We start from the raw sequence: 26,640 nt of genomic DNA, 5'->3' as shown, positions 1-26,640 counted from the left end.
GGTGTCGGTCAGTACTCGGTAGCAGTCAGTAGTAAACAGTTACGGTAAGAAGGCGGTTCGTCGATCTCTGGCAGTTTTCCGATTCGTGTCAGTAACGCGATATACCTGTATACAATACCCATATCCACGTATGTATAATATTCGTAAATCTAGCAACGTGCTCCGAATGCGAGTGAAACAGTGCCGCTGATTGTGGACGACTGCGTATTTTTTAGTTCTGCTTCCGCCGCTGTGTTTCTGTGCAACGAGGGATTCACCCCGAGGCATATACTATAAAGGTACGATATTTTGTGATTCGCCCTACGCTTCCATCTCTCTTTCTTACTCTCTCACTCTCGCTCTGATCCGCGCTCCTCCTCGATGGCAACAATTTCATTGCAGAGACTAGCGAAACGAATCTATTACTCTACTAGGTATATACTATGGAGGATAGCTCCATAGTATGTACATTATGCACAAATTTATCGGATTTCTCCCTCGCCATCATCTCCTCCATGTTATGTTTAAACTTGTCAATATTTTATATAAATTATATCGATGATGCAACGTCGAGTTTTAAAAGGACCTTTTTGCACTCCGACGTAATTATATACATTGTTGTGCCATCATTTACTCCGAATTCCGCAGATTTTCGTTATGCTTAGTGATGTCACGTGTTGTAAATGTCTCGATGCAACCCTTATCACGAAATCGATCGGTCAAGTTCTGTTACTAGATTAATTTTCGCAATTGCATTAAATTGTCGCCAAATGAAAAGAATAAGTACGTACCGCGTAATCTGGTCAAATTTGAGAAAAAAAGTCGCCACCTCAAAGCCCGAATCGCCGGATTAAGACGCGAGTGATTATCGCGATCAATAATCGCTTATAATATTTCATTTTTTCTATACCTCTAGGTAAGTTCCGTTCGAACGAGAGGTTTGACTCAAGTAAATCATCGTGGCTCTGGCAATCTGCAAATCAGGCTCGCGCGTACGTTACGCATCTGATAAAATGATTTCTACGAATTTTTCGGGAAATGGAGACATTTCGTATAATTTTGTATAGTAAAAATTGTTCTCTCACGAAATTGTAAATATCCATAGTTTCGTATAAAAACTTTCATGAAAATTTGTATCACAAGATACTACAATTTTTAGCGAAAATCAATAACTTTTTACGAAATTATACAAGATTTTTTAATTTTTCAAAAAATTCCTAGTGATAGAAATTTGCACCAGGGTAGTAGTTATACCGCGCATCCTCGTGTCCATCATCGCGTTTGCTTATTTACGCCGGCTGTCAATTTACCTCACTATACTCCCAATCAGCGAAGCCAAGAAAGCGACTCGACGCGCAGGCCTCGGAAATTCCTTATATGTGAACGTATTTTCCTTAAAGGTGATCTTCCTGTTCAACTGATCTCGCGAGTTTCCTCCGCACACGCGCTGTATTTTCGTTGGCGTTGTTCGTGCGGTTTGATAATGAAATTTTTAACACGAGGCTAACGCTCTACGTAATAAATAAGACAATGTTATTATTGGCTACCACATTGCGATTTGTGCTATCGGCGAGACGTATGAAAAAATTGTTTTTCGACCATTATCATTCGCCTTCCTCGTTGGAATACCAACCCGTAATTGTTCCTCCTCCGCTATACGCTGCACGCGATCGAGTTGAATTACTTAAATTTTTTTTTCTTCTCACTATTCAAACATGCAAATATCGAAACGATAAAGTAAGAAAAGAAAAAAAAAATCATGAATCTTGGACTCCTTGTTGTTTTTCTATCCTTTTTTTTTGACCTCTCATTTCTGCTTGTAGACTAAAAGAGACGACTTTTACAGCCGTCTATACTTCCAGATAATTAGCGTCGCTGGATATAAGTACGACGATGAGACAGTAGGTTACATGTTAAAACAAAGTCTAGGGACTTTTTATCCATACGTACGTATTGTACAAGTTAATCACATCCACGAGTATTTTCAAATTACAGCTGACTGTTATACCTGTATTACAGTTTTGTTTTTCCTTTTTTTTTTTTTATTTTTATTTTTTTTTATTTTACATAATTCTTGCTCCGTCTATTATTTTAACGGTACTTACCGCTGCTGCCTATACAGTACTGAACTGTATACGCATACCTATGTAGTTCGTTGAGTAAACGTTTGCTGAATGTCAAATTACACGACCCTGAAACTAAAACAATTTATACCGCAGCACGTTCGCGCTCTCTTTCTCTTTCAACACCCTAACTCCACCAACTTTTCCCTCGCTTGTTTTTTTAGCAAGTATATTTAGGCGGGTGGGTGCGAGGCAAAGTGTATGTATGTACGTAAGTACGTACCTACCTGCTGCAATTAGCTACTCCGTTGCTCGTTCCTCTCCTCAAGTTCGTTTTCACTTCAGTGCCGAGGTGACGGCTTGCAGGTACTTACATGAAATAGCGAGGAAAAAAGATTTGGAGAAAAAAAACAAAAAATCATCTCACGTAATCGAATGAGAAAAGATTTAACGGAAAGAAGGAACATGTGCAGAAGATAGAAAAATAATCAATGAAACGTTATATTTATATGTATAATTGATTATTATCGGCGTTTTGAAAAATGTTCCGAACGTAATTATTATTCTTTAGTACTTTGATGTAATAATATTATGTTTTACAGCATCGTATATCGCGTCATTTGTAAAACAGACGAAATTTCCTACGACTGTAAACGAACCATGGTACACACAATATGTAGACACAGGTGTAAAAAAATTTAATGTTTTTTTTATTGATTATACAAATAAATTTCTTGCGAATGAAAGTTTTACGTAACTGTGGGTGTTGAACCGCACGTTATAATCTGCACACGATATAGAAATATAGAGAATTTAGAACCGTTACCTTATATTATGATCAAAGCATAGAAAATCGTAAAAGACATGGATGATTTTTTAGCGTTCAAGGCTTATTGTTAGCTCTCTGTGACACGTATATACCGTGATTCACGTATCGATGACGTCTATAGCTTATTCGTTTCGGAAGAAGCACCGTCCAATTAACGCGTGGTTGACGGTTAGTCGATAGTAACGATATTAAGCCGGACACCGAAACTGTAGCGAGTTGGCCGCGCGTGGCATTTTCGCGATACAATGGTATAAACTCCAATTAACGCTTGTCGTTCGTAATAATTAATCTTTTCAGCACGCTGAATCCAGCGTCGAGTCGCGTAGGTATACGCGTACTTACAGATTCGCGCAAATTCCGAACTACATATCAGCAATGAATATATCCGGGGACTGAATAACCGTATCATTTGTATGAGATGACGAAAAAAAATGTGCACGCACACACACACATACATAAATGACACGGTTATTCAATGCATGTACCGCATATGTATTGACTGCATAGAAAAGGGAGTCTCCCCGTAAAAAATATTGTTCGGCCTGATTTCAGGCTCTCGTTTCTCGTCCCTTCGTATCTGCTCCAACAGCTCCAGCTTCTCGACTCGAAATACCGGGGTAGATCCAGATTGCACGTATCCTCTCTATTACCCAGACCTGTACGTACAGGTTGTGCATACACACGTAAATACAGTCCAGGGTAACCTGCAGCGTTACGGCTGTGCGCAAAACCGATGTCTTTATTCGCGGGAGAGCGGTATAATCAATATGAAGGAAGGGTCGTGCTCGCTTCTTGTTATACGTACCTGCGGCATATATATACACATACCTGTGTCAAAACTTGCACGTGTTGTGCTTCAAGTTCTTGCATATACGTAGATGCATACGTGTTTGGCAATTTAAACCTGCGATCAGTCACGCATTATTGTGCTGAGTTAACTTTTATTAAAAGATAGTATTCTGTGGTTTTTGGGGTCGCTGATTGCGAATCTGAAAACAGACTTGAAAAATTTCAGGTCCTGGAGCCGATATGGTGCGCGAAAATTTCAAATTTGATCGAATCCGGTGAAAAAACGCTGTGCAGGAGTTTTTGGGGTCGCTGATTCGATTCGTCATGCTGAATTTTCAAAATCTGATTTCAAATTCGCAATCAGCGACCCCAACTATCCTTGGACAGAGTTTCTTTTCCGGATTTGATAGAATTTGAAATTTTGGTCCGCCATATCGGATCCGCTATCTTGAATTTTTTAAACCCGATTTCCGATTCGCAATTAGCGACTCCAAAAACTTGTAACTTATGTAAAATACGTGTATGTGTAGAGGAGCAACTTTACCGAAAATGATTTACTCCTTCGTTTTTTACGATTTTTTCCAATCAATTTTTTTCTAACAATAATAACTTACGTTATACCGCAGCAATTACTCTAGAGTATTGAAAACCTATTGTAGTATACGATCAGAAATAGCAAAAAAAATCGCATAGAAATATGTTGAAAAGTTTTCTAAATATATAAAAAATGGATTTAAAACAGACGGTAGGAATACTTATCACTATGACTCAAAGGGTTAAAAGACTCGATTTATATGGAAAATTGGAAAAATTATGTAAGAGAAATTGCTATTCACAAGACATTTGATGTAAAAGAGAGAAAGAGAGAGAACCAAAAGCTTATTAATTTGATTATAATTACACCAACAGTGCCGTGGGATTCTAATGTGCAAATGTTTGCGGTATATTTAATTATCATCATCATATTGCTTTAAGGATTTATCTATCCGCCTCCCTCTATTTACCGTATACTGCACGGAATTATTGATTTATTTTTTTTCTTTTTCGCCCTGTTCTCAGCCTCGCATTACAAACACTCTGACGACCCTTTTTATTAATTGTTCCGCCTCGTGTCTATTCGTACGATTAGGATATTTCTCAATCAGGTGTTTGGACTTCTCCTCGAAAGCATGACCTTTTTTTCTTTTTTTTTTTCGAAACCTGTTTAGCGTGTAGATTTCGATTATGTTGCATTATACGAGTACATACTCGCACAACAAGTACGCGCAAAAGATGTCTGATCGTGAGCGTGAACCTTGACGTGGATGTCCACGTGTTGCAACTTACAAGAGAAAGAAAGAATTAGCGACCAGTGGTGGCACAGTTTGAGCATCGGGGATACATGTTACATATACGGGGATCGCCTTGACCGAGTCAAGAACATAAGTAAAACGCCAGCCTGCCGTGAGCCTAGAGCGCATGTTAAAAATGATAATAACTTTTGTATATATACCTTGTACCTGCCGAAAGTGCTGCTCCCCCCCCGCTCCCTCCGGACCCTTAATTATACACTTCGCCTATTGCCAATTGCCGCGCGTACCAAGACGTGTGTGCCAGGCACTTACAACTAACTGACCCTCGTAAGTTGCCCGAGACACATACCTTATGGTATGTATTGTTCGAAACGGCTCAAACTAGGTCGAATAATTTCCTTCGCACCTTTTTATTTCGCATATTGTTTGGGCACGTTCACCTTAACCCTTTGAGTCGTGGTGGTAAGTATTCTTGCCACCTATTTTACATTCATTTTTTGAATATTACAGAGAATTTCAACATTTATTTTTGCGGTTTTTTTGGTATTTCTGACGGTACGCTGACAGGTTTTCAATACTCGAAGTATTGTAAGTTGTTACTGTTGGAAAGAAAGTGAATGGAAAAAAATTTGAAAATTGAAGGAATAATTCATCTCTGAGACAGTTACATCTCTACGCATACGCACGTTTTACATAAATTACCATTTTTTGGACTCGCTGATTACGAATCTGAAATCGGATTTTGAAAAATCAGTATGACGAATCTAATCGGCGACCCTGAATAGAGTTCTTCGATCGGGTTCGATCAAATTTTCAAATTTGAGTGCATCATATTGGATCTACCATTTTGAATATTGAAATCTTGATTCCAAACTCCACAAATTTTTATACTATCTTGTTATAAAAGTTGACTGAGCACAATAACGTGTAACATTTTTCGATTTCTCTTTTCCTTTGTTTGGGTGTCGTAATTGTTCAATTAGATTTCATGATTTATGTAATTATAACTTGACTCCCAACGAATTCAATCATTGAATCACGTCGTTGATGCAAAATTGATTAGCGTAGTCCTGCGTAGCGTATCGTATCGCGTTAATACTACATGTGTATATACATATATATACACATATATATATAGGTATACAAATGTATAACAGAATACGCTTAGAATCCGAACAAGTGTAAATTATATCTATGATCGTAAGTCTTCGCGCGTGTTTTCTTTTTCGCATTTATTCGCAGTTTTGCGGCAAGAAACTCCGCGCGTAAGAGATACATATGTGACGTGTATTACGTGACATTCGGTATTCTCATCCTTCGTTACGTCACGCCATGGTGATCGAAAGTGCATTAAACTCCGCGCATGCACGAGGATCACAGGCAGGTATAGAAAGACGACGATTGTAGCGAGAACTTGGCGTCCTCATACTCGGATGTACAAGATCATGTACAAATTGGTACATAATATCAGCCTTATACCGTGAATGATATCGATTTAAAAGCGTCTAGACAAACGCGGATCACGACACCGTAGACTAGAAAACCGTGCGTATAGAGCCGAAGAAAATCGTTATTACAGTTTTATAACCCGCTAAGAGGTCAAAAGTCGTTTCAGGAACAGTCGTTCATTTCTCTTCTTATATCCGCTATCCGACATTGTACCGTGCGCGATTTAGATATTGTCACGTAAGTCGGGGTGTCTCGCTGTCGCGTAAATCTGGAAAAAATTGGGCTATTTTAACTTGCGACGTAAACATCTGACGTCCAACTTTTAACCAATTTGCATGAAGGGAGGTGAATTTGTGAGTGAAGTTAGGTTGAAACCGGTTCTGGAAATATGTCTATTTTCGTTTGGAAAATCGGGAAATGTCAGGGAATTTTACATGTAATTGACGCGAGATCCGGGATCTGAAATCTTCTCGATACAGCTCGGCGATATTTCCGTATATACGGCTAGCTTCTTTCCAAATCGAAGCATCTCCTTCGGTCGACGCATGTAAGATTTCATTCAGATTTCGGATACCGGCTGCGTTATTCTTACGCGTTGGTCACTCTTCGTCGTTACAGCCATAGCCACGCAAACTATACGGCCGCGTTCAATTGACTATATTGAATCCGAATTCAACCGGATTTAGCTCCGCATTATTTCATCGCACCGCTGGCGACACAATAACAAGAGAGAAAAAATCTTCCGCTTTGCACACTCACTCTTTCCTCTTCTTTTTTTTTTTTTTTTCGTCTTGCACGCAAGAATTCGTTCTTATACATATACTAACTTTCAATACGTTACGACGTTATGCACGGAATTGGAAAGAACAATTCCCAGTCGATGAGAATGTAAATTCGTTATTTAACGCAGTCAATCTTTCCTCGAGATCAGTATTTTATATGTCGGACGGACGGTTGATGGCGCCTAATAACGTTTTACACATTATTTACAACACTTTGTTATACTCCGTTGAAAACAACTTTACTTACACCTCGGCGTGGTAATCGGCAAATCTAGGGGCAAAAGTGTAAGCAAGTACGTACGTATATTGGAAGGCGCTGGCGCGATGGCGGCAGCAATCAAGCTCACGCTGTTCGCTTCTTCCGATGTATAAAGGGATGCAGGATGAATTATTCATCCAATTTCCAAGACTAAATTCCGCTCTCACAAGCCTTTGGCATTTTAGATCAATCGAGCAGCTGTATATAGGCATGTTATAGGGCAGCCAGAGTATTTCCTCCAGCCCTGTATCGCTACGTATTCATAACTCTCTTTCTCTCTCTCTCTCTCTCTCTCTGTCTTATCTATCTATCTATCTGTCTATCTCCTTTTCCTGGAAAACCTTTTAAATGAAAGTTCCTGCAAGTCAAGACTTGTATGAACTTTGAGACCTCTTTTACCCATGTCGAGCGTCAATTACGTATATCCGAAACCACTGCCGTAATACAACTCTGTCGATTCACACGATCTATCAAAAATTAACTCACATGTCGAATCTAATTTGCCATCATTTCTTGACATGCTGGATATTTTTAGTCCACTCGTATTCGCGTGATCACCGCGACAAAAATACAATTTTGTTTGTTTTCCTCTTCTTTCCAACGCGCATCTTTATTTCATAGCATAGCGTGTGTGGGTGTGTGTTTATGTGTATATATATTACATGTATATACATATATATAATGTGGTGCAATAGAAATATTCGAGTATAAATAGCTTCCATATAGCCCGTGCAAAGTGGGGGGGGGGGGGGGGGGTTCTCCTAGAATCTGAATTAAAGAAAAAAAAGTGAGGGAGAAGAAAAGAATTGTAAAATGCATCGTGTAAAGAAAATGAAAAAATAGAGACGAGATGCGGCCAATTCTACTCTTAATGCTTCCCGTCAAATTGTCTAAACCAACCTAAAACCAGCTGTAACTGGTACATGTATTGTGTCACGACAATGTCCGTACAATATAGGCGTCTAGCGTAAAAATAATTTTCCAAGCTTTATTTTTATCCACGTGCATGTAGTGTTGTATACAACCGTTTACTGTGTATGATTCATTTTTACCGGTTGTCTAATTATCGCGTTACAGATTTTCCAGCTTGAAGAGCAGCCAGGCTTCGAGCTTGAAGGAATTACCGTTCCTCGTAGGAATTACCGGCTCTACCGCGGCCACCCTGAGGATCACACAGCCGTTTCGAAAGGGTTACGTACAAAATATGACGCCTGGATAATACACAGAGACTGCAAGGTGAGCAGGTGGAAATTTGTTTCTTCCAAACGTCCGTATATTTAAGTAAAAACGTAAAACGCCAGAGAAATAAGTAAGATATAATCAAAGGATACACCTTTTCCCCGCGTACGTCGTGATCCTGTACTATAATGACCAGAAGTACCTACGCGCGTTGTAAACCGTGCAAAGAACCTCTTACTCAGCTCGTTTCCCCCCCTTTTTTCATCTCTTTCTTTCTTTGTCTTTATTTCGCTTACACCGCAGGCCCCATTACCCGATCCTTTGAAGACTTTTCAGAGTCTATCGAGCCTCTTCGCTACTGCACGGAAGCACGAACGAACGGCACTTGTGTAAATGTATGCAATAAGTTCTTGCCAAGACCTTTTCAGTCTTCCCCTCTTTCTTTCCCCTACTTCTCTTTCCGTGCTTACTTCCGCTGGCTCTTCCTCAACCTGTTGCTGTACAACTACGTCGTTGCTCTCTGAATCGACCACAACCGCAATAAAATGCCCAGGTTCTGTGCGCACAGTTTGTCCTGAACTCAATATCGTTATACTTATTCGCTTACGCAGCGAACATTTTTTTTTTTTTTTTGAAATTCATTTATAAGACCTACGTTCTTTTTATTTATTCGTTTATTTTCATTTCCCGATATTTGCCCCACGTACGTTGCGCTTATGCCCTTTTAACGTTTTTGTGTACTACGGGAAAATTATTATCGGCAAATACGTATACACGTAGGTTATTTATACAATCTTTGAGATTGCGATTGCCTATGCACAGGCGAATCATGGACAAATTAGCCTATACGTAGGCAATTTGTACGATTCACGCGATCGCAGTTGCCTGCGCACAGGTGGCTTTCGCCTTCCCATTCTACGGTGTATGTAAGCGTGGGCGAAAAACTGTCGGTAATGTGGTAAATTATTGTACAATATTGACAAAATTTATACACGTTGTCGTTGATTTTTGTCACAGGCACGATATAAGCGGAGAATAGTGCCGACCGGAAAGGGGAAAATTCCTCCCACGGAGGGACGGAGAGATCCGATTGTTTCAAGACGCGTCACGCGGGCGTTGTCGGCCTTTGGGGGGCCCCGCCGCAGCGGCCCCCCAGCACAGGGCCGAATACGAATTGTCGGAGCGGAGCCTTGATCGGTAGATCGAAGACCGCACCGGTCACAGCGATACCGCCTTCGTCCAAACACAACATGAAGAACCCTTCGGGAATTATGAGACAGTCGAGCCTCACGAAGCTTGGCTCGATGATTAACACGGCTGTGAATAAAAGGAGTGGTAAGTAAGCCATCGTGCGTAATTTTTTCGATACCTTCTATTCGCTCTTTTTTTCTTTTCCTCCGTCGATAACGATTATACCGCGGTACGCAACGTCAACTTCGGTTGTCTACTGCTTAGGCGTTGTCACGAGATCATTTATTATTATCACTTGCGCTCTCGGTTACGCGTTTTATTACGTGAGGCGAGTACGATCCGTGATAATTAATACGTATACATAGATTAAATTTACCGGCAGATAATGCTTGGATAAGTATCGTCAATTCGGCGTGCGTAGTCGAATTATTGTTAGTTAAAATATGGGATGCCAGATCGGCATCATGTAACGTAAGTTGCCTACGAGCAGGCGAGGCACTGCGTCACGCATCAATTATACCTATGAAACGTAACCGCGAATACATAATACTTATAATTACATGCTCGTTTCGTTTGTCATATAACGCACGCGTGCGTGCGTGTGTTTTTTTTTTTTTTTTTTATGAACTTACGTTTGTGCGGATCAAAAGCTTAAGACTTTTCGAGTCGAGTTTTTGTGGATGCGCAACAGGGGTCCCCTAATTATGGGCAATTCAGGATACAAGTCCACTCTGTGAGCAGATCCGAGTTTCGCATCAGCCACGTGCTAAAAACTGAACAGCAGAGTTGCTCAGAGTCGATCTCATGGTGCGCATTCACGAAAACGCACGATATACGAATACGTCGGAGACCTTGTATGGATATCCTGTTAGCACGATTGCACCTAGTGACCACTGTGTGTTTACATTTTGTCCCGGTTTTAACACGTTTCAAATGAAATATCGAACGTATATAACGTATTGCGTGCACGAGCGCGTGCATATGTGTGTATGTACGCACGCATCTGTATAGATACTATAATTCAATCGTAGGTATAAAAAAAAATTAAAGATAATTTTCAAGTAGACCGCGAAGAGGCGGAAATACTTTGGAATATCGCGTAGCAAACTTTACTCGGTCCGCAATTTCTCCACTCGTCGGAGTAAATTCTTAGTGTCACTTACATCATGTAATCACACGTATAGTACATATTTCTCAGTTGGTATAAGAATGAAGATTGAGTCGCCCTCTCGAAAGCGAAAAATTGTTGTTATCGTCACTATTGTGTTGATATTGTCATGTTCAATTTGCCTGAAAGTTCAGGACTTATGTATACACATACGTTGTCTGTCCTGGCGGCGTGTATTACTGCTATTATCATGTATATGTATGTGTATAATATGTCGGAAACCATAGCCTTTGAGACTCTCGTAAGGTCAAATCGCGTGCGCTGACTCTGATCGCGGTTTCAGAACGTGTTCTCGGTGGTAAAGATGAACACTAGAGGCCGTTTAAGATCCGTTTCAGTAGATCATTCTAATTGTTGTGACAACGTAAGTGCGGGAGCTTCGTTCAACCGTGGACCACCAATTAAAAATCCAAAGATTTCACATGACACCGAGAGAAATTTTCGTGAGTAGTTGTAACTATTATAACAGTGTACGAATCAGGATGCTTGTCTTTTTTTTCTCTCCCTCCCTACTACTTTTACATTCTTAACACGAAGGCGTTCGATTTGGAAGGGTTTCAAATTTTTCTCATTAAATTTGTTCGAAAGTTTATAAATTATCGTGTTCGACGACACCTTATCGGTATAACATAAATGATCTCCTATGTGATTTCGTATTTCGTTTTCTAACTACTCGTCTATACGCCAACTGGGAATAGCTTGGTTCGAGGCATAGGTAGGTAGGTATACATATAAGGTAAATAAATAACATGGAACATGGTTCGACGCTAAGTCGCGCCAAGTCTTGTTGTTAGAGCTTTGATAATTAGCTGATATTTGCTAATTTCTTCGGTAACGTAAGCGCCTCTACCGATCCGCAACTCGAGACAGATCGTGCCTGGGTTACCAGTCGGTCCCTGGACCAGATCCATAATTTCACGAACATCAGTCGAAAACTGCCCGTAAAAGAAAAATCATATACCGTAAATTATAAACTAGAAACTTGTCGAATGAATATAGAAGAAATTTAATAATGATATTAATAATTGTTATTTGACGTGGGTGGTAACGATCTCAACTAGTGATATATTATATGTAGTACATAGACAAATGTAGGAGGTAAAAGTGTTCGAAACGCATTCGTATTTTTATTGTACTCGAACAGTTTCGACGAATGGAATTGTCATCCCCTTGAAAATTGGTTATATTTATACACGCAGGACAATACACGATAAATAAGATATTTATGTGTTGTATATGATGCATCTGCCAATGTTCGTAGCACGTGTTAAAAGACAATTTTTCATAAAAGTGCTAAATTATCACAATGTAAAGTGAAAGTTTTTCACATTCAAAAAAGTTCTGCTGACGCGTGAAAAACTTGTAAACAAATTAGAAAAGAGAAAATTGGTTTTCTTGGAATAATTCAGCGATAATAAACGTATCATACTGTTATTCACACATAAAAGTCATGGAAAGTTTTCCGCACGGTCTGAAAGCTCCGCTAACAAGAAATGGTCCGTTATTTTCATCCCTGGAGGAGTTACACGAAAAATTGACACAGTTGTTAGGTTTGTCACTTATATACCTACAGTTTTCTTCGTATAACTGATTCATCAACTGCTTCTTTTGCATCATTACTATAGTTATTATTATTGTGTATTCAGAAATGTTGCGTGACAAAACGATCGGTGAGAATACAGGAATATAAATCAAAGATGTCAGGTCTAAGAATTATTTTATTTCTGGTAAATATTAGCATTGTACAGTTAGCTGTGAGCAGTGCAGTCGAAACAAGGAAATTATGACCTGTAATTAATGGTTTATAAGGTTCGTCTATAACGAATCGAGTTCCATTTTACTGAACAACATGTTATCATAATTTAAGGTTGTTCGGACATTAGAGCAATGTAACGATAAAAAACTGAATTAATATGTTATTAATTGGTAGTAAATACTTATAAAATAATTTTCTGAAAAAGATCTGACGTGTAGTTTTTGTGTAATTAATTATTAAAAATTAGATATTTACCATGAAGTTAATATGGAATCTTGTTTAAAATGCACATTATTGATACAATTTGACCACAACTGCTAAATATAACAATACAATAAATTGTAATTTATATTAATCTCCTCTCGTTGATTGCGCAAAAAATATACAAAACGTATACTGGCGTGGATTTTGGTAAATATTTTAATCTAAATAATCGAAAATTCACGACAATATCAGTCATACTTGAATGACATATCTGAATCGTAAAACTGTGGTAACGTTGGATAAAAAAACGTGCCAATTTTTAAATTCAATCATTCAATCATGTGTTTTGTACCATTTTATAAATTTTTACCATTACAAATCGTCCGTTGCGTCGAAATTAAGTTGTTTCATTATTCATTCACACTAGCAACAATAATGTATAGCAGTTAGATGCACTGTTGCCGGATTTATTTTATACGGAAAAATATCGAGTCAAAAGACATTTATTTAACATGTATATTTAAGTTATTAACTTACATGTTCCAATTTTTTATTTAATAGAAAAAAAATCTACATTTTATTATGACTTACGAGATACTGTCCCAACAACCTTAAATTATAGCTTTCGAACCATTCGTTTGATAATATTGTTAGTTTCGTCAGGTCGGACAGGTTGCATTCATGGCGAAGTTGACGGAAGAATTTCAAAACTTTTACCCCTGGAAGCATCTTTTTATCTATTAAACTACTTTCTTGGTAAAAACTACAGAGTTTTTTGGATCCACATCGTCCCTGAAATATTTTTAGGTCTAATAAAGATATAAAATTCATTTATTTATGCATTGGAGAAATCGAAGGTGTAAGGAAGCGAATGAAATTTGTATTTTTTTCACGAAAAACAGCATTTTTTGCTAATCCATCATGAGAATTCGATTGCCAATTTTAGTCCAAACTTAATATACGTAAAGAAAAAAATGTCGTATGTTTGCCCGCCACCTTAGATCTGGCATATTGAATTTTCGAATTTCAAGTTCATATTCGTAATCAGCGACCCCAAAAGCACATGTGTGCAAAATTTCGAGTGAATCGAATGTAAGGAAAAATGTAGGCATGAAAGGGTTAACAGTCTTCGGTAAACGGTGGCGATAACGCGCATTCGGTTCGAAAAGCGCGGGCTGACGGAACCTCGTGAAAGTTCGTGAAAGTTCGCGTGAAAAAAGTGAGGATGAGAAGATGGCGCGAGTGGTCGAAGAACACTGTGGTTTGGCCCGTGGCAGCAACAGCAACAGCAGCAGCAGCGGCGGCGGCCGAGGAACGAATAGAACGAAGGAACGAATCAAAGGTGGCGTGACGTCATCGTACGTACCGATAGTTGTTATGCACACTCGTGAGTTCCGCCATTGAACGTCGTTGAATATTCGGCACCGTATTAATATGTGACAGGGATCCGCGAGCATCGGGTTATTATCGAGTGATTATCGGGTATACAGGCCGCCCCTCTGTCCCAACAATTGTAACAAATAGAATACGCGTGTGTGAAAAAAAATCCGGTTGCCGAAATGGCCGGTAAGTAGATAGGACTCACTCCGTCTCTCGGAGCTTTCACGCAGGGTTTTTTTCCCTCCGTCACCTTATCGCCGAATGTTGGAGAGAGAGAGAGAGAAAGAGAGCGAGAGAGAACGCTCGGCTGCGCGTTTAATACGCTGTTTTTAAATAGTAAACTATAATACAGGAAATATTTTCAGGTGGTGCGTTGCTCTGTCGCGTTTGTTTAAATAGTAATAAACCACTGGCCGAAATCCTTGATGCAATCGTCCCGTCGCAACTCACGAGAAAAACCGCGTTTTTTGCATAACGGGCCTGCCCTACTCGGTATTTGATTGTAACCCGAGAAAAATAAAAAAAATTTACCATTTGACGGGCGCCTGTGCTCGCGTGTGTTGACGCTGGTGTGCCGCTTCTGCTGCTGTTGCTGCTGCTGCTGTTGCCGCTGCTTCTCCTTCCTCTTGTTCTTCTTCTTCTACTACGCTACTACTACTACTACTACATAATTCTCCGCTTGCATCCGATCCAGATCTTCCGCGAAACTAAATGTTTTCGTCGGCTACGCCACGAAACAAATAAAAAACAAAAAAATAAACTACGAAACAGACGAAAACGTGGTAGAGAAACAAACAAAAATAAACAAACAAAAAAAAAATGGATAGCGGAGAACCGTCAAGTAGGATGATTGTTGTTGCTCTTTTCTTTGATTATAGTCATTTTCATACGTATTATATATATGTGTGTATATAGATTTTTTTTTTCGTTCCAATTTCTCTTGATGCTAACTTACCATCGCATTGTAAATATTCCATTGTTACATTTGAAGAAGGCAATTTTCATATATTTTTTTTCATATTTTATTCTCTATTACAATTTATTGCTAATACAAGAAACTCATTCTCCGGATCATTATTACAATGCCTATACAGAGAGCTAATGGTAATGATGCATATAGATACACGTACAGTGCTATGTAAACAGAAGTTGTTCAATACTCATGCAAGGTGGTTTTCTTTGATACATACATGCGCATGCTCCATTACAGGCAACGGTGATATACAGTGGTGCTTCTCGCAAGTCAAGGGAACTCTCGAAGACGACGTTACGGAAGGTGAGTGATACCGTCGCTAGAGTTTATTTATACACACTTATATTATTATCCCTCCTTCTCTTTTCATTTCTCGTTTGTCGCATCTCGTCGTCGCACTCACTCAATGACTATTGAACGCAAGTTCGTTCCGTTGGCATCTAACGAAATGTCACATCTGCATGTAACGAGCGTTAGATTTGAGAGATACAAATAATCCGATGTTAGGATGTCGCTTGTACCTACGCGCGGTAGGTACTAACGTTCATTGTCGGTTGTTTTCTAAAATTTGTATTTCTATCTATGATACAAATTGTTTTATCTCCCTGCTTAACTCTCGTGCCACGTTGTCCACACGTACGTAGTGCAAGGTTATCGTGATTATGTTTTCTTCGCTTTCTTATTTTGTATCTATGTTTTTCAATCGCGCAGTTACTTTTTTTATTTTTCAGTCTATCGCTTTTATCTTATCAAATTTGGTATGCGAAGCGACTCTTATCTAACTTGCACAATACTTCATCAGGAGTAGTACAAAAATAGAATTAAAACGTGTGCACATTACTTGAAATTCAAACAAAATGATAAGCAATGTCCTTTGTGCAACGATTCGGTTTATAATATTTCACTTGTTCACTTGTTCTGAAAAAAATTCTGCTGCAAACGACCATGAGAGCACAAAAACCTTCATTATGATATTGTTGTTTTCCAGCTGACATAATCTCATGTGTCGAGTTTAATCACGATGGGGACCTTCTTGCGACCGGTGACAAAGGAGGACGAGTCGTCATTTTTCAGAGGGATCCGATTGTGAGTTGAATATTAAATGTTCATATCCGTGTAAGATATTTCGATTCTATTATTGTATGTAAATTTGACCATGCTAACATCCGCACTTCTCAGCTCGAAATAAAAAAAAACGATCAGACTTACCTAGCTCAACTTAGAAAACTATAGTAAATTGTACCGATTATTGGACTGCGTAATTTATATGACCGATGTCAGGTGAAAAAATTGAACAGTGATCCGCGAAAGTGTACTAAAATCAGAGTGTTTCATCATAACCAGAATATCGATATGTAACTCCAAAATAAATCTATGAGGTATTCAAGCTTTTTCTTCATATTCTTATGTAAATACATGCTGTTCCACTAATTTCAAATTTGTACAAAATAATGGCTTAACATATTTTCATTGTCCCGTGTGCAGGATAATGTACCAAACGATCAGAGCAATAATACCACTATTGTATTTTCCTGGGAAAAAAAAAAAAAAACTCCCCAATTTATCTTTTACTTGGTATAAAAGTAATCAAAATTCCGCCCACCTGAAATCTTGAATTCCATTCAACATCTACTCCTTAAAAAGTTTATACACATACTTTTAATGTAGCAAAGCCATTCAGAGAACTGTTTGAAAATATACCAACACCTTATTACCGATTCTTCATTGTCTCATTACACTCTTGAAATAGTAGGACCGTAAAAGATACCGTTATCCTTACCGTGGCACTAACCTGTTCAATCATCACTTATAGATTTTTACGATCAAAGAACTGCGCTACATCGATATAATAAGGAAGCTGACATCGGAATATAGACATTAGTTTTGCTACAAAAGTTCCCTCACTTTGCATATATTTTCTTTCCTCCTTGGCAAGCCGTGACCTTCTTTTTAATATTACCATCCAACTATAGGCGCGTGAACCTGAAGCTAACAGCCAGAGTTAACAGCCAAACGTGTTAAACTTATTGGAATTGGAAAAATGCAATTTGGTTTTATCTCCGTAATTCTATAAAAGTATTATTGGTTCAGGGTATTGCAAAAAAATTTTGTTTTTCTAACATCACCTGCTTATTCGAATGAAAATCAGACGTTTGGCTGCTAGCTTCAGCCTCGTTATAAATACGATTTTATAATTAAAATGATCAATCGTTGAAAGTTGTCTACTATTTTCTTTTTTTTTTTATTAATATGGTCTTTGTTCTATTTTTGTTCATTCTCCGATGTGCAGAGTAAAAACAGTATACCTCGAAGAGGCGAGTACAACGTATACAGTACCTTCCAAAGTCACGAACCTGAGTTCGATTACTTAAAATCATTAGAGATAGAAGAAAAAATAAATAAAATCAGATGGTTAAAGAGGAAGAATCCTGCACACTTTCTACTATCAACAAACGACAAAACAATCAAATTATGGAAGGTCAGCGAGAGAGACAAGAGGGTCGAAGGGTATAATACTAAGGAGGAAAATGGGGCTATTAAGGATCCAGCTTGTATTACGGCTCTCAGGGTAAGAATTCAACCTAGTCTCTTTCTACAAGCTATTATTTTCTTTTCATTACTTTCTACGGTTCAACCGAAAATTGCTTTCAGACACATCGCATAATTTCAGTTGGGGTTGTAAAAATAAATCGGCATTCCGTTCGTGGGCCAGAAATGTAAACTTGCCAAAAAAAACTAAAGTATACACATGCCAGCGAACAATTGAGTGAATAGTCTTAATTTGTCGACTGAACGTTAATTGAAGCAAGTTTTGTTTTTTTCTTCTCGTTATCACAAGCATTGATACAGAGACGAAAATTGAAAAACTTTAAAAACTGTTCTCTTCCGTAGCGACATTCTGGTAGCTTGGTAAAAAAGTACTTGCACGTTATGCGATTTTATCTCAATCTTATTAGTCATGTGCATTTAAATTAATTTTCTGTAACGAAATTTACATGTTAAAGCCAAAGTACGAAAAACAAAACAATAACTGTCACAAAGTCTTCATGCATCTAAATTCTCAGCATGACAAATTATGAGACATCAGGATGTAGGAAAGCGCGTTTGCCTGGCACGTGCGCAGAGGTCAAGTATGCGCATCACATTAGTATAATATAAATACGTTACACCATCATCTTATTCCAATTAAAAATAATTCTTTTCATGCAGAATTATCTCCTATTTTTTATTTTACCTATTTTTAGAACGTGCATAGTACTTTTCAAACATTGTAATATCGGATTAGCATGTAATTCGCCTTTCTCAACTCATCATCACGCGACAAAATACTGCATCGGCAGAATGTCGATTGAGAAGGGAATGCTCGTTTGATAATGCGAAATCCTCGCATTAACAGAATAATTGATCGTAAATTATAGAAAGGTAGATATTGTCCAACGATAAGCTGGTGTATAAACATGTCTATTTTATCAAAATAGTAATTGACAATAAGTATAGAACAAAGGAATTTCACACTTTTCCTGAGGTCAGATTTCTATTACAAACCATCAATGAAGTGATGAATTTTATACAAGAACATAAGCACATAATTGAGACATGTGATTTAATAAATTTTTTTCCGCAGGTACCTACCATAAAACCAATGGAGCTAATGGTCGAAGCATCACCTAGACGGATATTTGCTAATGCGCACACCTACCATATAAACAGTATCAGTGTTAATAGTGACCAGGAGACATATCTCAGCGCCGATGATCTTAGAATAAATCTCTGGCATCTTGAAATCACCGATCAGAGCTTCAGTATCCTTTCTTTTTTCCCACAAGAAAAGAGAAAAAAAAAAAAAATAACCGTAACAGCAGGTGTAAATTTTAAACCGTAGGAGCAACAAATCAATAGCAATCTCTAGTATTTTTTCCTAACCGCACAATAAACAGACATCGTAGATATTAAACCGACCAACATGGAAGAGCTGACAGAAGTTATAACTGCCGCTGAATTTCATCCAGCCGAGTGCAACCTCTTAGTTTACAGCAGTAGCAAAGGTACCATTAGGCTATGCGACATGAGAGCAGCTGCGCTATGCGATCGGCACAGCAAACTTTTTGAAGAGCCCGAGGATCCGACAAACAGGAGTTTTTTCTCTGAGATAATATCCAGCATCAGCGACGTCAAGCTTAGCAATTCTGGTAGATATATGATCTCCAGGGACTACCTTAGTGTCAAGGTCTGGGACCTGCACATGGAAACGAAGCCAATAGAGTGTTACTATGTACGTTTATTGTCGGTTATTTATTTATCTATTTTCTTTTTTCTAATTTATCATTGTATACTTCAACAATCTCAACATAACCCTCTGTCGTTTTGAATCTTTATTTATTGCGTGCTTAGTTCTATGCTTATTCGTAATTTTTCTTCTTTTGTTTAGGTCCACGACTATCTCAGGTCTAAGCTGTGTTCGTTGTACGAGAATGACTGCATATTTGACAAATTTGAGTGTTGTTGGAGCGGCAACGACTCAGCCATCATGACGGGCTCCTACAATAATTTTTTCAGAGTATTTGACCGCTCTACGAAGCGAGACCTAACATTGGAAGCAGCACGAGATATAGCCAAGCCTAAGACACTGCTCAAGCCACGCAAGGTTCGTTTTGTAATTCAATGTTTAGTCACACGGTGGTAAGTTCTTTGTCATCGTCCAATAGAAAATTATGTTAATAACGTGGGAATATCTGTTACAGGTATGCACCGGTGGTAAACGTAAGAAGGATGAGATTAGTGTAGATTGTCTGGACTTTAATAAAAAGATTCTTCATACGGCGTGGCATCCGTCTGAAAATGTTGTCGCAGTAGCAGCCACCAACAATCTCTTTCTATTTCAAGACAAGCTTTAGCACATCTGCATGCAGGTATATATCAAAACTGTATACATTTATCAGACCCCCCTTGAATATTCCTTGTTTATAATGTGATCGCTTTTTTCTTTTAACGGAAATGGTATAAAAGACCGCTGAGAACGAGTGTTGAGTAACAAATATTGCATTATACAGGTAGCGTTCACTGATTCTTTATAAAACGGCACTCGTATTCTTGTGCCAGCTTTTCATTTGTCGGGTTTCAAATATGATTGAAAAATTATTCGACAGAATTCATTAATCGTCAACAATTTGCCAGGATCTCTTCGAATGTGTACTTAGATTTTCGATACTGTCATGGAGTATTTACCAATTAGATTCGATTTTCATTGTTTTTCACAATTTTGAATTTTCGTTTTCGTACTATTCCTTTTTTGCTCTCTCTTATTTTCTAGATAATACAGCGCTACATACTGACGTGAGAAAGTGTCACGTGGAGTCGAATTTTGTGGCACGGAGGAGCAGTGTGTGCGTGCGCCCGGCGCGTGCCTCTCTTGGCGTGCAAAACGCGGTGTTGTGTGCTTTGTGTTTAATAGCACGAATTTGCGCGGACAAAAGTTGAATCGCCTTGCCGATGGTTGACCGAGACTGAAATATCGGATGTAAATAGCCAGCATCTATCCATCCATCCATCCATCCCTGCCTCTCGTAGCGGCTCGCACTTATCATATTCGCAGTAAACGACGTAGTACTGCGCGCTCAGTTCCCTGCAGGTCAGCCAAGTCTGCCAGCTCAAATTACAAATTTTACACGAAGGAATAAAATTTAGAGAAAAAAAAACGTGAACTTTTTCACATACCCCATATAATTCATCTGTCAACCAACTGTCTCTCTGTATTCGACGTACAGCTGCACATTATTATTATTATTATTATTATTATTATTATTACTATCATTATTATTATTAATATTGTTGTTTTTATTTTTTTATTAATTTCGATTCTTTCATCGTCGGAATAACCCAGGCAATGATTACGAGGTACGAATCTGCAGTATTGCTTTGTCTAGTTTACTTTACACACACACACACATCCACAAAATGAAAGCGTAAAAGAATCAATCAACACAAATGCAAACAATCAACTTGAGGTTTAAATAGATTGATTTATATAGGGTACAAAAACATTATGTATAATTTGTTAATGCGTCGTAATAGAAATACTATTATATGTATAGTCTAATTTTTCGTATTGTAAAGCATAATTTACTAGCGTGAGATGGCGAAATAATACGGTTATCCAGTTTTTCCCCGTTACATCGTTCGTACCTATAAATATAGACATATAACGAGGATAACATTTTATTTCAACTACTACTGCATCAAGTCAATCAAATTCGATTCATTTCATCTTTTTTTTTTTTTTTTTTTATACGTACGTAAATCAACCCGGAACATGTCGTGAATTCATACCGTGTACACTGAACATTTTCCTTATATATATGGTTGTAATTGGTTAACCATTCGACATCAGTCAACTTGCGGGTCATCTCGCAAATGTCGGTTATATATATGTATATGTATATATATATATATATATATATTATATATATATGTATATATATACAATTATATGTGTTGTCTTTTTTTTCGGACAAAAAGGAACAAGAAACTGATTGGACACTCGAGATAATATGACTAAGCGAAATTGAAAGAAATCCATAAATATTGAGAAACGCTTTACGTTTGCAGATATTTTTTGTTAGGATGATTTTTCGGGAGAGGGAAAAATCTGAAAAAAGACAAAGTAGAACAGTGAGTGATCTTGAAACGATGCTGAGTTTCAAACTATGGATGGATTTCACAGTGAAGGTTTCGTTATTAAAAGAAAGAAAAAAAAAAAGAAAATCCATTTCGTCTATAAATACACCGCAAAGATATTTTACCCCAAACGCGATTGTGAGAATGAAAACCAGACAAAACTAATCCTGCATCATTCCGGATCGGTAACTAGTTATTACATATATTGCGAAAGTAAACGGGTTAATTCTCGAATTCGTAATATAATATGTGTACCAATATTGAAGGCAAATGAGATGAAAAATTGAGATGACTAGAAAGAAACAAACGAAACGCACTTTCAAATGAAAAATAATAAATTAATGAATAAATAATACGTAAAGACACTAGAATTTATGCATTTGACTTGTGTAAGCTGGACTTGCAAATGATGAAAAGAGCATTGTGTATGATAGAATGGTTCCTAGTTGTTGTTCATAATGTCCTGTGTTTCATTGCGTTATCAGTGTGGCACCAGTTTAAACAATGTTAGTACCTGTGGATGGGAATAAGAAAGAAAGAATTGAGAAAAGCAAACCGGAAAGAACGATAGTTAGTAATATTCTTCACTTAAATTCTCCAAACGAGTTTTGGCAACTTAGAAGGAAACAAAATGCTGAACGTCAAATTTCGGGTGTCAAAAATTTCTGGAATACGAAACTTTTTCTTTGATCAATCACCCTCTTAGCGGTTTATTAGTTTTTTACAAAAATTTTGTTAGTTTCCACAATTGTGATTCATATTCAAGTACATACTTTCAAACGAATTAACACCAATGCAATTTTTTCATCAAAATTGGCGAATGGGAAATGATCGGCAGCTTGAGTTTAAAAAAAAAAAAGTGCAGATAATGCGAATCACGTCCTAAATTTTATCGAACAAGTCGATTTCATCAAACTATTAAATACAGTACGAGGATTTGAAATGGTACTGTGATGTACCTGTACGTTAAAATGCGTTTAAAATTAACTATGTGTTTCAATTGTATAACATCAAAATTAATGTCTCAAACTGAGAAAAGAAGACATAATTTGAATTAGCATACCAATTGAAATTTATTCGACGTGTTTTTTTTTTTTTTTTGAATAATTTTCACTTGTAGATTATTTACAAGATGTTCCCAATTTCACCATTAATAACTTTTTTCAATCATACAGTGGTTGATATGCGATCTTTTTTTTCTTTTTTTTTTTTTTTATTGAATTAAATAAACCGTTCATTTTAGACCAACCAATGTGACTGGCATTCTTGAAACCTTTGCTCCATTGATTCACATTCATTTAAGTATTCCAGTGATTTCACATAGCTTTACATTATTGTAATCACTTGTTGTTAAGATGTATTCGTTGCTTTGGAAATCCTTGTTTGGACTTAAATTTTTTGGATTGCTCACCGCTGCCAGCTTTTCAATAGATCTATTTGTCTGTCTGTTATTTGTTGTAAAGCGTTTGAATGAATTTTTTGTTTCAACACAAACGCATACATCCTCGTGGTTAATGAAATTAGCTCGATATGGACTAACAATAATCAGGTGTACCCAGTGATATTTAGCGACGAAAGTGGAAGGAAACAAAATCCTTAAATGGTGATGAACGTAGATTACAATGAAAAGGCAGTCGTTTACTAAAATATAAGTAATCGAATATTGTAGGGAAGAAAAAAAGAAATGAAAAAAAAAATAGAAAAAAAAAATGAAGCAACTGGTAAAAAATCGGTAATTACTTTCTAACAATAATCATTGATTAAGATGTCCAAGACAAGATCGCAAGACTCTCACCTACTTCGCGAAATTGTTAGAAGGTGGAGTGCGGCGATATTTTTGTATCAGGTATTATTATTATATTTTGCTTTTCTTTTTTTCTCTTATTAATTTTGTTAACTGCTGTTCAGCAGGCCTAGTTACAGTAATAATGATCTGACTGGTCGTCTGTAGCCAAAATATGTAAGTAACTGATTAACTAATTAATTAATTCATTAGGTATGTAGATTAAATAAATTGGGCTAACGTGAAAGAAGGAAAAACTTTTATTCGCAGTGTAGGTCAGAATTGTGAAAAATTATTTTTTTTTTTAAACAAAATCAATTCTGAACATATTTACGTTTGCAGTAAAGGGTTAAAAAAAAATTTTTTAAAAACTAAACCAAGTAAAAAGGTAACGCTGATGATAGATATTGAATTTAATTGACTGTAAGAATTTTTTCCATAGCAACAATTTAATTTTCAGTGTAAATATAGTATGGAACGAATGAGGTACAAAATTGATACTATTCCTTTTTCCCTCAGTCGCAGTTTTATTAAGTAATGAAAGTAATGTGATGAACTTCATCCATATCGACTGTGTGTAAAATTAAAGTCTTGCTTCTGCACCTTGTGTCTGTTTTAACATTTTACACACACACACACACACACACACACATACACTCATGTATATAAACTGTTACTATCAAGGTGGTGGGGAAAAAAAAATTCTGTAACCTCATGCCAGGTTGGTCTTGAAAATATTGATTGGCACATTTTTTCCGGGCCCCACCCCCAAATCAGTTTCGAATAAATAAGTAAATAACACATGTATACACAAGAGTTTATAAGGATTGATTGAGAGAAAATATAGTGTTGAAAATGCAGCTAAATGAGACTCAAGTAGAACGATTATCGTTTTGCCTTATGATAATTTACGTAATAAAAGAAACATTGAATAAATGGTCGCAAAAGTAATGCAAATAAATTATTGGTAACTACTACTATCAATAGTTGCAATATTGGTCAATATTTTTAGCAAAATAATTGTGTACTTTATTAATCAAATCAAAATCCAGAAATGTGTAAGAAAATTAATAAATATGGGAACGATGACAGTTTCATGAAACAAATATCGATTGTAAGTCACAATAATGCTCTGTAGTTAGCTTCACAAGGACTTCAATACAAAGGCGAAAATAAAAACACATGGAAAAAGTCGCAGCAGTCAACCCATGTATGAATGAAAATGAAACGATAACGATAATGAATTATAATTTTGCGTGAAATTGAAAATTAATACAACACCGACGCATGGGTACAAAAAGGAAATAATCATAAAGAATAAGTAAATAAAGAATTGGACAAACAGATACCCCAAATCAGCTGTTGGAATCATTTGGAAGATGTCAGTCATGTTAATGTAATCTAAGGTGTTACAAAGAAAAAACAATAAATCTTCGTAAAAATAATGAAAATAACTTTTTTTTATACATCTACGTTTCATTTCACTCTTATTATTGTTTCTTTGTCGAACTTTTCAGTTCTGATATGCTTTGCGACAAATTTAATTCGGGGGTAATGTGTTGTCATATTTTAATTATACGTGAATAATGATATATAGGGAGACTAAAGATGAATAATATTAATAATAATAATAATAGTAACAACAACAACAACAACAACAATTGATACCCTTCCTGCCATCGGCAAGGCAGTCGTCGGCAGTCGCTTATTGAAACATAGTACTGTGTACATGCTGCTTAGAAATACTTGACGATCTTTTCACAAAGATTAGTGTTATTTTTTGGTGCACGTATACACATGTGTACGTGCATTCTCGTATCATCTTTTACTTTAGTTGATCGAAATGATTAACGCTGCGACAAGAAAACTCTGAACACCGACTTCTTACGACACCGATACAAGTTTACATATGCACGCATATATTGTGTAAAACGTGGATTTGTATAGGTGATTGATAAAAGTAGAAAATTGATGAAAGGCGCATATCGCGAAAATGACAAATAAACTTGTGCCATACAAACAATATGTCTAACGAGTGATATATTCTTATCATAAAGTTTCCATCATTTTTGTAAAATACTCCAGATTACCACACGTGATGATAAACTCCGAATGCAAAGAAAATTAAGTGAAAAATTGTAAGTCGATCGTTTTTGTTGTCTGCGGTTTTGGTTTGCGTTATCCATTCTCAAGTAAATTGTACAATAATTTGTATTTCAAAAGCTTAATTTATCAGTATTAGATTATTTCAAATGGCAAGGTGGCTTAAAAAGTGTATTTTTGGAGAAAAATAATTAAATAAATAGAATAACGTAACAATAAAGATAAAAAGAAATTGTAATAATAATAAATTAAATTCAATTAATCTTCTAAATTATGTAAGTAGTAATAGGCTTGGAAATAAGGTTCGACGATGGGAAATTTCAAGGAAAGACTATTACACATGGCTATCACACAATTACATATTATCATAATATTCATACATAATTTTAGCATTATTATTATTATTGTCGATTATAGTCAAATAGTTGAATAACATTATACTAGGTGCTCCAAATATTTTGTTACATGTATCGATGAAAAAGAAAGATGAAAAATGTTGTTGCCACAGTTTACTCGATAAAACATTTAAGGCAGATGAAAGTAAAGAAAACTGTATAATTAAAATTTGAAAAATAAAATAGAGCTCCAGGTAGCGAGATTTTTGGGACACCCTGTACAATGATTATAACATATACATGTATGCATAATTGCAGATTAAATATTAGGCATACGCAGTTAATGAATGCAGTGTCAAAATTGAAGATAATTATAAGAAATCTTTCTACAGAGACATGGAATTTAGCAAAAGGTAAAAGAAAACAATCCAAAAAAAAAAAATCGCTAAAA

At 36.8% G+C, this 26,640-nt stretch overlaps 1 protein-coding gene across 6 annotated transcripts; it reads left to right on the top strand.

Annotated features, from left to right (window-relative positions):
• Positions 1 to 23: 23 nt before the first annotated feature.
• On the top strand, positions 24 to 26,640 carry LOC107220088 (protein phosphatase PP2A 55 kDa regulatory subunit). Of its 6 annotated transcripts, XM_046733305.1 has the most exons (11): positions 24 to 278; positions 8,520 to 8,678; positions 9,639 to 9,956; positions 15,531 to 15,596; positions 16,282 to 16,379; positions 17,584 to 17,862; positions 18,919 to 19,096; positions 19,232 to 19,566; positions 19,723 to 19,938; positions 20,036 to 20,203; positions 20,605 to 26,640. In XM_046733305.1, the coding sequence occupies exons 3-10, from the start codon at positions 9,872 to 9,874 to the stop codon at positions 20,186 to 20,188; spliced, it is 1,410 nt and encodes a 469-aa protein (XP_046589261.1). In that variant the 5' UTR covers positions 24 to 278; positions 8,520 to 8,678; positions 9,639 to 9,871; the 3' UTR covers positions 20,189 to 20,203; positions 20,605 to 26,640. The 6 variants fall into 6 exon arrangements, with proteins under 6 accessions (XP_046589261.1, XP_046589260.1, XP_015514004.1 ...); XM_046733304.1 differs by lacking the exons at positions 24 to 278; positions 8,520 to 8,678; positions 9,639 to 9,956 and adding an exon at positions 11,227 to 11,423; XM_015658518.2 differs by lacking the exons at positions 24 to 278; positions 8,520 to 8,678; positions 9,639 to 9,956 and adding an exon at positions 11,841 to 12,530.

This window comes from Neodiprion lecontei, chromosome 3, assembly GCF_021901455.1.
Source record: "Neodiprion lecontei isolate iyNeoLeco1 chromosome 3, iyNeoLeco1.1, whole genome shotgun sequence".
NCBI classification, from domain to species: domain Eukaryota; kingdom Metazoa; phylum Arthropoda; class Insecta; order Hymenoptera; family Diprionidae; genus Neodiprion; species Neodiprion lecontei.
The sequence above is the reverse complement of the archived record's forward strand: the minus strand, read 5'-3'. Positions and strand labels throughout refer to the sequence as shown.

What these genes read in the sequence shown, in the direction of transcription:
- LOC107220088 (XM_046733304.1), top strand. Translation starts at nt 11,285, where the DNA reads ATGAACACTAGAGGCCGTTTAAGATCCGTTTCAGTAGATCATTCTAAT. An exon ending in CTTGTATTACGGCTCTCAGG is followed by an intron (nt 17,863 to 18,918) that starts GTAAGAATTCAA and finishes TTTTTTCCGCAG; the next exon opens with GTACCTACCATAAAACCAAT. An exon ending in CACTGCTCAAGCCACGCAAG is followed by an intron (nt 19,939 to 20,035) that starts GTTCGTTTTGTA and finishes TATCTGTTACAG; the next exon opens with GTATGCACCGGTGGTAAACG.